The sequence below is a fragment of the Salmo salar genome, chromosome ssa01, assembly GCF_905237065.1.
Source record: "Salmo salar chromosome ssa01, Ssal_v3.1, whole genome shotgun sequence".
NCBI lineage: Eukaryota > Metazoa > Chordata > Actinopteri > Salmoniformes > Salmonidae > Salmo > Salmo salar.
This window is the reverse complement of record NC_059442.1, coordinates 110,800,439-110,813,656: the sequence shown is the minus strand read 5'-3', so window position 1 is coordinate 110,813,656 and position 13,218 is coordinate 110,800,439. Positions and strand designations below refer to the sequence as shown.

The 13,218-nt window shown below is 41.0% G+C and overlaps 2 protein-coding genes across 3 annotated transcripts in view; one reads left to right on the top strand and one right to left on the bottom strand.

Moving 5' to 3' along the window:
• pald1a (phosphatase domain containing paladin 1a) overlaps positions 1-7,767 on the bottom strand; it is a 161,013-nt gene extending 153,246 nt beyond the window's left edge. Inside the window, exon 1 of one of the 2 annotated variants that reach the window (XM_045687471.1) lies at positions 7,549-7,767. The gene's annotated coding sequence lies outside the window, so the exon portion shown is untranslated. The remainder of the gene's footprint in view (positions 1-7,548) is intronic. The other variant, XM_045687472.1, reaches the window with a different exon arrangement.
• Positions 7,768-9,014: 1,247 nt separating this feature from the next.
• LOC106613759 (nodal homolog 2-A) lies at positions 9,015-12,666 on the top strand. The gene is made up of 3 exons (XM_014216340.2): positions 9,015-9,300; positions 10,968-11,836; positions 12,053-12,666. Exons 1-3 carry the CDS (start codon positions 9,030-9,032, stop codon positions 12,203-12,205), a joined length of 1,293 nt encoding a protein of 430 aa, XP_014071815.1. The 5' UTR covers positions 9,015-9,029; the 3' UTR covers positions 12,206-12,666.
• Positions 12,667-13,218: the final 552 nt, after the last annotated feature.

Below are 13,218 nucleotides of genomic sequence, written 5' to 3'. Positions count from 1 at the left end.
CCGATTTAAAAAAACAAATGTAATGACAATTACAATAATACTGAATGAACACATATTTTTACTTAATATAATACATCAATAAAATCAATTTAGCCTCAAATAAATAATGAAACATGTTCAATTTGGTTTAAATAATGCAAAAACAAAAGTGTTGGAGAAGAAAGTAAAAGTGCAATATGTGCCATGTAAAAAAGCTAACGTTTAAGTGCCTTGCTCAGAACATGAGAACATATGAAAGCTGGTGGTTCCTTTTAACATGAGTCTTCAATATTCCCAGTTAAGAAGTTTTAGGTTGTAGTTATTATAGGAATTATAGGACTATTTCTCTCTATACGATTTGTATTTCATATACCTTTGACTATTGGATGTTCTTATAGGCACTTTAGTATTGCCAGTGTAACAGTATAGCTTCCGTCCCTCTCCTCGCTCCTAACTGGGCTCGAACCAGGAACACATCAACAATAGCCACCCTCGAAGCAGCGTTACCCATGTAGAGCAAGGGGAACAACTACTCCAAGTCTCAGAGCGAGTGACGTTTGAAACGCTATTAGCGCGCACCCGCTAACTAGCTAGCCATTTCACATCGGTTACACCAGCCTAATCTTGGGAGTTGAAAGGGTAGAAGTCATAAACCGCGCAATGCATTGCGAAGGGCTGTTTGATTGAATGCTTACGAGCCTGCTGCTGCCTACCACCGCTCAGTCAGACTGCTCTATCAAATCATAGACTTCATTATAATATAATAAACACACAGAAATACGAGCCTTAGGTCATTAATATGTTTGAATCCGGAAACTATCATCTCGAAAACAAAATGTTTTTTTCTTTCAGTGAAATACGTCACCGGTCCGTATTTTATCTAACGGGTGGCATCCCTAAGTCTAAATATTCCTGCTACATTGCACAACCTTCAATGGTATGTCATAATTACGCAAAATTCTGGCAAATTAGTTCGCAACGAGCCAGGCAATGAATGCAAGAGCAGTGACACAATTTCATGTTAGCAGGCAATATTAACTAAATATGCAGGTTTAAAAATATATACTTTTCTATTGATTTTAAAGAAAGGCATTGATGTTTATGGTTAGGTAGATTGGTGCAACGACGGAAGGTTGCAAAAACGAATCCCCCCTGAACAAGGCAGTTAACCCCCGTTCCTAGGCCGTCATTGAAAATAAGAATGTGTTCTTAATCTGACTTGCCTAGTTAAATAAAGGTATATATATAGGACTATAAATAAAGGTATATATATAGGACTATAAATAAAGGTATATATATAGGACTATAAATAAAGGTTATATATATATATAGGACTATTTATATATATACTGCTCAAAAAAATAAAGGGAACACTTAAACAACACAATGTAACTCCAAGTCAATCACACTTCTGTGAAATCAAACTGTCCACTTAGGAAGCAACACTGATTGACAATAAATTTCACATGCTGTTGTGCAAATGGAATAGACAACAGGTGGAAATTATAGGCAATTAGCAAGACACCCCCAATAAAGGAGTGGTTCTGCAGGTGGTAACCACAGACCACTTCTCAGTTCCTATGCTTCCTGGCTGATGTTTTGGTCACTTTTGAATGCTGGCGGTGCTTTCACTCTAGTGGTAGCATGAGACGGAGTCTACAACCCACACAAGTGGCTCAGGTAGTGCAGCTCATCCAGGATGGCACATCAATGCGAGCTGTGGCAAGAAGCTTTGCTGTGTCTATCAGCGTAGTGTCCAGAGCATGGAGGCGCTACCAGGAGACAGGCCAGTACATCAGGAGACGTGGAGGAGGCCGTAGGAGGGCAACAACCCAGCAGCAGGACCGCTACCTCCGCCTTTGTGCAAGGAGGAGCAGGAGGAGCACTGCCAGAGCCCTGCAAAATGACCTCCAGCAGGCCACAAATGTGCATGTGTCTGCTCAAACTGTCAGAAACAGACTCCATGAGGGTGGTATGAGGGCCCGACGTCCACAGGTGGGGGTTGTGCTTACAGCCCAACACCGTGCAGGACGTTTGGCATTTGCCAGAGAACACCAAGATTGGCAAATTCCCCACTGGCGCCCTGTGCTCTTCACAGATGAAAGCAGGTTCACACTGAGCACGTGACAGACGTGACAGTCTGGAGACACCGTGGAGAACGTTCTGCTGCCTGCAACATCCTCCAGCATGACCGGTTTGGCGGTGGGTCAGTCATGGTGTGGGGTGGCATTTCTTTGGGGGGCCGCACAGCCCTCCATGTGCTCGCCAGAGGTAGCCTGACTGTCATTAGGTACTGAGATGAGATCCTCAGACCCCTTGTGAGACCATATGCTGGTGCGGTTGGCCCTGGTTCCTCCTAATGCAAGACAATGCTAGACCTCATGTGGCTGGAGTGTGTCAGCAGTTCCTGCAAGAGGAAGGCATTGATGCTATGGACTGGCCCGCCCGTTCCCCAGACCTGAATCCAATTGAGCACATCTGGGACATCATGTCTCGCTCCATCCACCAACACCACGTTGCACCACAGACTGTCCAGGAGTTGGCGGATGCTTTAGTCCAGGTTTGGGAGGAGATCCCTCATGAGACCATCCGCCACCTCATCAGGAGCATGCCCAGGCGTTGTAGGGAGGTCATACAGGCACGTGGAGGCCACAGACACTACTGAGCCTCATTTTGACTTGTTTTAAGGACATTACATCAAAGTTGGATGAGCCTGTAGTGTGGTTTTCCACTTTAATTTTGAGTGTGACTCCAAATCCAGACCTCCATGGGTTGATAAATTGGATTTCCATTGATTATTTTTGTGTGATTTTGTTGTCAGCACATTCAACTATGTAAAGAAAAAAGTATTTAATAAGATTATTTCATTCATTCAGATGTAGGATGTGTTATTTTAGTGTTCCCTTTATTTTTTTGAGCAGTGTATATATATATATATATATAAATAATATTACAAAAAATAAAAAGAATAAATAAATAAATTAAAATCGGCAAATCGGTGGCCAAAAATACCGATTACCGATTGTTATGAAAACTTGAAATCGGCCCTAATTTATCGGCCATTCCGATTAATCGGTCGACCTCTACTTCTTTAGTGTTGTTTACACTGTTCCAGATGGTCAGTAAATTATAATATGGTAATCTACCAGCACCTGTTTGGCACACATAATACTCACACAATGCCTGCTCCTATACCCTCCTTTATCTGGATCTCCTGTAGTTTCTACAACTAAGTCAAATGTCTTCAACAGATCTGACTTCCCCTCGTCCTCCTGAGCAGCCACTAAACAGTCGCCCGCTTCGAGTTTCTTTTTTTACAACGTCCTCCGCATCCATTTTGCTATCATGTGATACTGTGTTGGGAGTTTGTTATAACCAAATGTATTAATGTGATTATGATATGCTATAGGTCAGGTCCTATTGGTCACATGAAAGCAATGCTTACGTGTTTCACAGAAAGAGATCAAAGGTTGAGAGAATAGGGAATGTTTTTCTTAAACTAATGAAGGATTTTGATAAGATAACTTTTCAGTCATTTGCTGTGGTGCCTTTTCTCTGCAGTAGGGAGGAGAGAGAGACAACGTGCACCAGTCACAGGCACTCGCTGTCATTTTCTAACACAGTGTGACCATCGGGCTCTTTCTTCAGTCATTTGTGTGTCTATTATTTCATCAGTGTACTTAAAGCATCAGACAAGCTGTGAATATTTAGCTGACTTTATTCAAACACATAGGTTGTGTCTGTCTATGTACAGTGCATTTGGAAAGTATTCAGACCCCTTGACTTTTTCCACATTGTTACGTTACAGCATTATTCTGAAATTGAATTTTTTTTTTTATTAAATCCTCATCTACCTACACACAATACCCCATAATGACAAAGCAAAAACAGGTTTTTAGATATTTTTCCAAATGTATAAAACATAAAAAACAGAAATACCTTACATAAATATTCAGACCCGTTGCTATGAGACTTGAAATTGAGCTTGGGTGCATTCTGTTTCCATTTATTTATTACAACTTGATTGGAGGCCACCTGTGGTAAATTCAATTGATTGGACATGATTTGGAAAGGCACACACACACACACACACACACCTGTCTATATAAAAGGTACCAAAGTTGACAGTGCATGTCAGAGCAAAAACCAAGCCATGAGGTCAAAGGAATTGTCTGCAGAGCCCCGAGACATGATTGTGTCGAAGCACAGATCTGGCGAAGGGTACCAAAACATTTCTGCAGCATTGAAGGTCCCCAAGATCATAGTGACCTCCATTATTCTTAAATAGAAGAAGTTTGGAACCACCAAGACTCTTCCACTCCTCAGTAAAAGGCACACGGCAGCCTGCTTTGAGTTTGCCAAAAGGCACCTAAAGACTCTCAGATCATGAGAAACAAGATTCTCTGGTCTGATGAAACCAAGATTGAACTATTTGGCCTGAATGCCAAGCGTCACATCTGAAGGAAACCTGCCACCATCCCTAAGGTGAAGCATAGAGCATGGAGGCATCATGCTGTGGTGATGTTTTTCAGCTGTAGGGACTGAGAGACTAGTCAGGATTGAGGGAAAGATGAACAGAGCAAAGTACAGAGAAATCCTTGATGAAAATCTGTTCCAGAGCACTCAGGATCACAGACTGGGGCGAAGGTTCACCTTCCAACAGGACAACGACCCTAAGCACACAGACAAGACAATGCAGGAGTGGCTTTGGGACAAGTCTCTGAATGTCCTTGAGTGGCACAGCCAGAGCCCGGACTTGGACCCGATCGAACACCTCTGGAGAGACCTGTAAATAGCTGTGCAGCAACACTCCCCATCCAACCTGACAGAGCTTGGGAGGATCTGCAGAGAAGAATGGGAGAAACTCCCCGAAAACAGGTGTGCCAAGCTTGTAGCGTCATACCCAAGATTCAAGGCTGTAATCACAGCCAAAAGGTGCTTCAACAAAAGGACTGAGTAAAGGGTCTGAATACTTATACATTTGCAAAAAAATCCTAAAAACCTGTTTTTGCTTTGTCATTATGGGGTATTGTGTGTAGATTGAAAAAAAAATGATTTAATCCATTTTAGAATAAGGCTGTAACGTAACAAAATGTGGAAAAAGTTGAGGGGTCTGAATACTTTCCGAATGCACATTTCTACCAATCAACTATCGGTCGAGTACAGTATTTTTTTATTTGTATTTTATTCGGAGAGAGCCCTAAAATAATTAAAAATTACACAGAAAACATCAGGAGAGAACTAACTTACTTTTTCTCAGGGAAAAATCATCTGCTAAAATGGCATAAATGTATATTATTACTTAACACCATATTCTTATGCAAGACAGAGCTTGACTATAGAACCACCACAACATGGAATAATTTCAAGCTCCTACGATGAGTCACCTACTTACACTTAATAATGAGATCTTCAACAAGGTGCCACAACAAATCATCTACAATTAAATGTGATTGATGGCAGGGAATACATTATGTGCTTTTAAAATCATTGGAGATTAGAGGACCCTTAAGTGCATCAAATGCCTGTTCGTGTACCAGTACATAGAGGAACACTAGGTTCAAATGGCACCCTATTCCCTATATAGTGCACTATATACACACACACAGTTTACCAACATTAGGAACACCTTCCTAATTTTGAGTTGCACCCTTTTGCCCTCAGAACAGCCTCAATTTGTTGGGGCATCCACAGGGATGCTGGCCCACGTTGACTCCAATGCTTCCCACAGTTGTGCTAAGTTGGCTGGATGTCCTTTGGGTGGTGGACCATTCTTGATAAACACAGGAAACTGCTGAGCGTGAAAAACCCAGCAGCGTTGCAGTTCTTGACACACTCGAACCGGTGCTCCTGGCACCTACTACCAAACCCCGTTCAAAGGCATGTACATTTTTTATCTTGCCCATTCACCCTCTGAATGGCACGTATACACAATGTTCTCCAGGGTTAAAAATCATTCTTTAACCTGTCTCCTTCCCTTCATCTACACTGATTGAAGTGGATATAACAAGTGACATCAATAAGGGATCATAGCTTTCACCTGGTCAGTCTGTCATGGAAAGAGTAGGTGTTCCTAATGTTTTGTAATCAGTATATTGTGAATAGGGTTCCATCGGAGAGGAAGCCTGGGAAATAGTCTCTTGACTACCAACAAGAGCCCTATAGTAGTTGGTCAGGTCCAACTTGGCTCGCTTTTTGTTTGTCTGGTCAATAGAGGTCAACAGCTTGTAGTCCTAAAACCCGGAAATTAGTTACGTCTGGTTCGTTCAGCCATCCCTATGGGAAATATTTATGGGGAAAGAAAAGGTTTTTTGGAATAAATGCTGAAATTAAGTTCTGAGGTTAACACAGGTTTAGGAGATTGTATACGTTTTGTTCTATGAGATCATCAGTCAGTTAACATTACATTTTAATTATGAAGCCTTTGTGGGGGTTTTTTTTAAAATAAATTACATACATTTGTAAAAATTCACTAAAAAGTGACGTTAGCTGATGAAGATGATCTCATATAAAAAAAATTAAAAAGTATGAGATCTCCTAAACCTGTGTTTACCACAGACCTTATTTTCGGCCAAAAACGCCATTAATTTTCCCCCATAGGCTTTGTCCAAAGAACCATGGCGGAGTTAGTGCCTACAGAAAGACGCCATTTCTCTCTCTCTATGTGGCTCCTTTATTTTTGATTAAAGGAAGGGGAGGGGCAGGGACGGTGTCAACAACAGTATCGATATGTTGTAATGGCTTGATTGATCTTCATAATCACTTTTCATTTTGAGTTTGACAAGATTAAAAATGTAGCGCCTAGTCTCTGTGTCTATGCAGAGTAACGGACATTAAACAAGATCTTGCTTTATTTGATGTGCCTAATTCGAGAGCTTGGCAAATCACTCTATTAGGTTTAAACGGGGGGTTTAAATTGGGGTTTAAAAGGGACATCAAACGTAAAGGACATTTCAATTGCCGTCCAAATCACCTGCTCTATTTACATAAACTTAGTCTAACAAACTAATCGCAAAATACTGAACTGTTGTATTTGTAGCACAGTAACGGACCTAAGAGGTGTTAAACACCTGAACAGGTCTACTGAAAGTGTAAAAGCCCCAATAATCATTTAGTCCACCAAGAGTTATCATTTGAATATTACACACCTATTAGCCAATGAACAGCGTCCCCATCTGTATGACATGAATTCCACCCCCCCAGCCGCCATGGACAATGAATGATAGGTTGGCACTTCAAACAAGTTTATTGGAACAATTTAAACCATTTCGGGGCTACATCAAACATGACTGGGTCGACATACAATAGCCTATCGATGGAGACTGGAGGAGGCATGGAGGGAGGGTGGCCAAGCCAACAAAATGCCACAAACTGCAACTTTATATCACATTTGATTTTGTTTGATGCAACGTGGTCGTGCACTGACCGCGCGTACCGACATGAGCACACACACTTCACATTTGGCTAACATTCAGATAAACACAAACTCGAATACGGATGTTTTACAGTTTAGCCTACCAATGTGCGCGTGGACACGGGAAACGAGACAGGACTGTAAAATGTACTCACCATTTCACTCCGAAGAACCGTGTATGCTCCAAAAATCACTCATTAGTCGGATGTTTCAATAAACGTAAGAAACGTGATTTAAAGCAGCGGTTTGTGTTTTATTTCAGGGATAGTTTCTTCCACGTATTTGTCTACCTATACGGTCCTTTCTCGCAGATTTTCGGAGGAAAGGATTTCCACTATCTGAATAAAAGCAGGGGCTGGGCATGCGCACTAAGAGGAATGGTTTTTGTCCGTTGAGCGTTCAATCCACTGTTCTTTTCACGCCGAGACGCAGAGCGCAATATTTATAATAGTCTATAATAAAACACAAAAAGACAGCACATCTCCGAAAACATAGAATTGTATTTGCCCACACAGGCCTATTGATATCATGCTATTAATGGTATTACAATAACATTGCCCCTCGAGCCTATTAAAAGTCTACATGCCTAAACTGAAGAGAAAGAGAAATGACCTAATGTTTTTCCTTTTATATCATAATAAATAAGATTATATAGACAGATTCTAGATCAGCACTCATAACTCTGAGATGCTTTGTGGATACGGCCCAGATTCTAGATCAGCACTCATAACTCTGAGATGCTTTGTGGATACGGGCCCGATTCTAGATCAGCACTCATAACTCTGAGATGCTTTGTGGATACGGCCCAGATTCTAGATCAGCACTCATAACTCTGAGATGCTTTGTGGATACGGGCCCGATTCTAGATCAGAACTCAGAACTCTGAGATGCTTTGTGGATAAGGGCCCCGATTCTAGATCAGAACTCATAATTCTGAGATGCTTTGTGGATACGGGCCCGATTCTAGATCAGCACTCATAACTCTGAGATGCTTTGTGGATACGGACCCGATTCTAGATCAGAACTCATAACTCTGAGATGCTTTGTGGATACGGACCCGATTCTAGATCAGAACTCATAACTCTGAGATGCTTTGTGGATACGGACCCGATTCTAGATCAGAACTCATAACTCTGAGATGCTTTGTATATACGATGAAAAACATATGTGAGAAAGACTATATAGACTTATGTCCATAGAATTAATAGTAATCTTTTGTCATAACCAGCTTGCTCTTCGTTTTCAGAAAGCAGAATGTATAGGTTTGTCAAATTAAAACCCTTAACCCTAATCTATAGCCTAACTGATTGATTGGAATGAATATATTTCATATGGAAAGTGAACGTAGCTGAAGGCTGATAAAACCAGGGGACGTTTGAAAGAGCTATTGATGAGAAAGGAGCTACTGGGAACCTTTGCTCACTGGTCGTTCTAAACACACGTCATCCAGTCATTGGCTTGGGCATCTCATTAACAAGTGAATGGATGATGACCTGCCTTGCCACAAGCCTTGAAGACGCATGTCAATTTCCTTTAATGTTCGCGGCTACTTGTTAAATATGCGTGGTGCGGGAGGGGTATAAAAAGCCAAGTTTATCTCAACCCACAGAGGAATCTGTCATCCAATTTGACCAGCATGCGTTCATTGGGCGTTCTAGGTGTAGCACTACATGTCTCTCTGCTCATACTGCTGACTCAAGGAATTCACAAATCTAGAGATGGAGTTTATCACGGGACATCACGACGCTTTGCTATAGACCACCGTCCACCTGGATACCATCACCTGGCACCGAAGTATATGATGCACCTTTACCGGAATTACAAGTCAAATCTCACTCGGCCTATAGACGTAATGGAGAAGAGCATCGCAAAACAAGCAGACACAGTCAAGAGTGTGATGGCAAAAAGTAAGATTACATTTTTTTTTAAAGTATATTAGCCTATAGGCATATTTATTCATTCGTTTAGTAGGGCATATAGGCTATATTCTTGACATGTAGCCCATACTGCCTGCCAGAATTTAGTTTAACACAGGAGAAAATAATAATAAATATCCTGTTTAGGGCCTTTTATAATAGTTTATTGCCTAGCCTCCTCTAAGCCTAGTAAATTACATTTTGTTTTGCGCTATTTTTTGTTTGCATTATTTTTATTCTTCAAAAAAAGTTAAGAGATCATTTTCTTGCTATGTTTGCGCACCACAGTGGCTGTCAAATCTCTCCGCCAGACGATCTCAAAGCGCTCCAATCCACATGCAGTTTTGTCGGCCTGAATAACCGTACAAGGATCAGCGTGTGAAAAGGCTGGTTTTCAGCCTAATTCTCAAAGCAAACCTCTTTTTTTCTTTAAATGGGAGATGTTGATTAGAAATGTTGCCAGACATGCCTATTCAAATCTGTTGTTAACTCAAATCAACAAGTCCCCTCAGTTCTTTTCACACTTCACTTGATTAGATTAAAGTGATGACCGAGACCCACATCTCGGGTCAGAGCGGGATTTTAACAACATGTATCCTACATGTTCCACGGACCGCTCCGCTCCCAACACCACTAAATCTAATTTAACATCACTGCTAGGTGTTATAGTTGTTAACTATTTGTTTGAATGGAGGATATGCGGAAGCCGAGCTAAGGACATGTTAAATGATTGGTTTCGATCCGGTGTTTACTTTGAGTGGATTAGTCCTAGCCTCGTCCTCCTGTCGTTGTCGTTGTGTTATCCTTATATCCTTAAACTTCATAGTTTTATTTCCCCAGCCATCAGATCTGAGCAAAACAGACCCATAAAGGAATGAAGATGTTTTGGTACAGTACCTTTAATCAACAAATAGGCTATCAATTGCAACAATACATTACATTTGGACAATAGTACAATAGTCTTTCATCTTCTTGATGAATTATGTACCACACCTCCAATGTCTTGTTCTTCTTTGCATCACAATTCATGTCCTAATTCACACATGTTGATGTTGACCCCAGCCGATGGTAGATTCATCCACAAGCTAGTTGCCTAGTTACATTGAAAAACATGGTTGGAATTTCTATTTGCAAACATGCTTTACCTAGATCTAAAATGGTATTTCTTTAAAAATATTAAAACAATATTGTTTTTAGAATACAAGCATGTCTCATTCAGACTACTTAGATGTAAACCAGAAACAATATGCTAAATATTCTGCCTGAATTGCTGTCCAGGTTGAATAGAATTTGGGTATTCCTCCTAAATTAACAGTTTATTCATCAGCTCGATGGTTGTTTAAAAGCTCCTTTTACCAGTAAAAACAATTAACATGAATTATTATAATCTATTTTACCTTTAGTAGACCATTAAAGGGTTTGAAAAAGGTGGGTGACATAAAAACTAATATTTGATTATATTTCTATATAGGCCTAATCTTAAAGTACTTAACATTGTATGGTGGTCCAGATGGATAACTTGGATGTATGTTTGTCTAATAGACATGTATGTGAAGTACTTAGTTGACATGAGACCAGACCAGATGATAATGTTCAAATTAGTCAGTACAAATGTTGAAAAATCTGTTTTTTTTTCTTCTTTTTCTTCTTTCCAATAGGTTTATTTCACAGATCCCGACGCTGGACTGCAACCTTTGACCTGACCACGTTATTGGCCGACGACCGGATCCAAGCAGCGGAGCTCAGGTTCAGGTTTCCCCGGGCGACGAGGGCTTCCAACATTACCGTGGAGATCTACCATCACCACGACTACCCGTGCAGGCAGACACAGGAGATCTGCCAGGAACACCAGCTGGTGGGATATCTCTCTGTCTCCTCTGTGATTAACTCCTCTCAGCACTGGAAGGTGTACAACCTCACTGATCCGCTGTTGAACTGGCTCGGCCAGGAACAGGTTTCCAGGAGCTCAATGAAGAGGAGATCACCAAACAAGACAAAGAGAGATGTGTTCTTCCCCAACCCTGTCCAGTTGGCTGGGTCTACAAGACAGCAGAACCCTTTCCAGTTGGCTGGGTCTACAAAACAGCAGAACCCTGTCCAGTTGGCTGGGTCTAAAACACGGCAGAGTCCGTGTGTGAGCGACAGAGCCTTGCTGGTTGTATTCTCTCATACAGGGTCAGAGGAGGGCTCCCAGGCCAAGGCTAGCCTCCTCCACACGGCCGAACAGTCCAAGTTCCTGTCCACCACCGAGCCCAAGAAGATCCGCAGGCCGAAGAGACACAAGAAAAAAAGAGGCCACTCAGACCAGAGGGATCCACCGGACATGAGAGGTCCAGAGGTGTCCAGCGGAAACAATGAGATTGACCTATCTCTCTGTCGAAGAGTTGATATGCATGTAGACTTCAATCAGATAGGCTGGGGGTCCTGGATCGTCTTCCCAAAGAAGTATAATGCCTATCGATGTGAGGGGATCTGTCCAAGTCCTTTGGGAGAAGACTTGCACCCAACAAATCATGCTTACATGCAGGTACGTTTCAATGTGTTTCTACGGGATTTTCCAAAATGTGTCATAGAATATATTGTTTTCAAATGTACCTTTACTGTTTTCAAATGTATCTTAACGGTACAAGCTCATTGATTATGTTACCATTGCTAGATACTATAGCAATGCTTCATACCTATTTGAAGTTGTTTGGCCATGTTTCTGCTCACAGATTGCTTCTTGACACTTGTTTTCCTCTAGAGTCTCCTAAAACACTACCACCCTGAGCGGGTTCCCTCGGTGTGCTGCGCCCCCACCAAGATGAGTCCTCTAAGCATGCTGTATTATGAGAATGGAAAAATGCTGCTTCGCCATCACGAAGATATGGTTGTGGATGAATGTGGCTGCCTGTAGCCTCTGTCACAGGATTTAACCTGACCTTCAGTAAAGAAACGACCGGAGCAAATCCTGGGGACGTCTTCTCACAACTGCTTGAGAATGAGACTAGGCTACCACTCATCTCCTTCGGAAACACACAACAGAGGGTTCCGGAAACTTTAGAGGGGAATTTCACTGACAGAACTATTATCCAAGAGTCTGTATCAGATGGTTGAAAACAATAAGAAAACACTTTGTGTTAGTTCTTTGATTATTGTGACTGTGCACTCCTCAAGCAGTATGGCAGATGTCCTGTATGTTTAGAAAGCCTAGATATATACAGTATGGATTTTCTCTCAGAATGTGACTGATTTTATGTTACTGATTTTAGGAATCATTAAGCGGACCTGCCATTTCATTATAAGTCATAGGAAATGGTGTTGTTCACCATTTAAGCACTGTTTATACTATAGTATACACCTACTGGGTGTAACAGAACATGGACATTATATTTATTGTAAATAATAATAAAATAAAGCTTGGGTATTTATGTTAATTTATTGCTCTCTCTGTTTTAGGAGGATTTCATCATAAATATGTTTATTGTAAAAATATTTTGTTAGCTGATTAAAGTGTATGTATTTTGTAGGTAATATTTGTCATGTTATTCATTCATTAGTAACATAACATATGCTTATGACTCTTGTCTATAAAAACCACGATATGTACATTCACTAGAATGACCTGTTGTGAACTCAGTTGTGAATATTCATTCGTTCTAATTCTATGGGTTCTGGAGTTCTCTGAGTTGAGCGATGCACCATTCTGGATTGTTGGAATATTTACCTGAAACGACCACACTATTATTAGACTGACAAGTGGGGCACAAAAAAATCAAATCATTCCTGACACAAAATAAACATTATGGTGGATGGAATTTCAGTTTTTACAATGATCGAAAACTCTTTTTTTCCCCTTCTCAAAATCACCAATAAATACACAAAAGTTCAGGAATATAAATACCTTCTTCTCACTATAAATAGCCTACT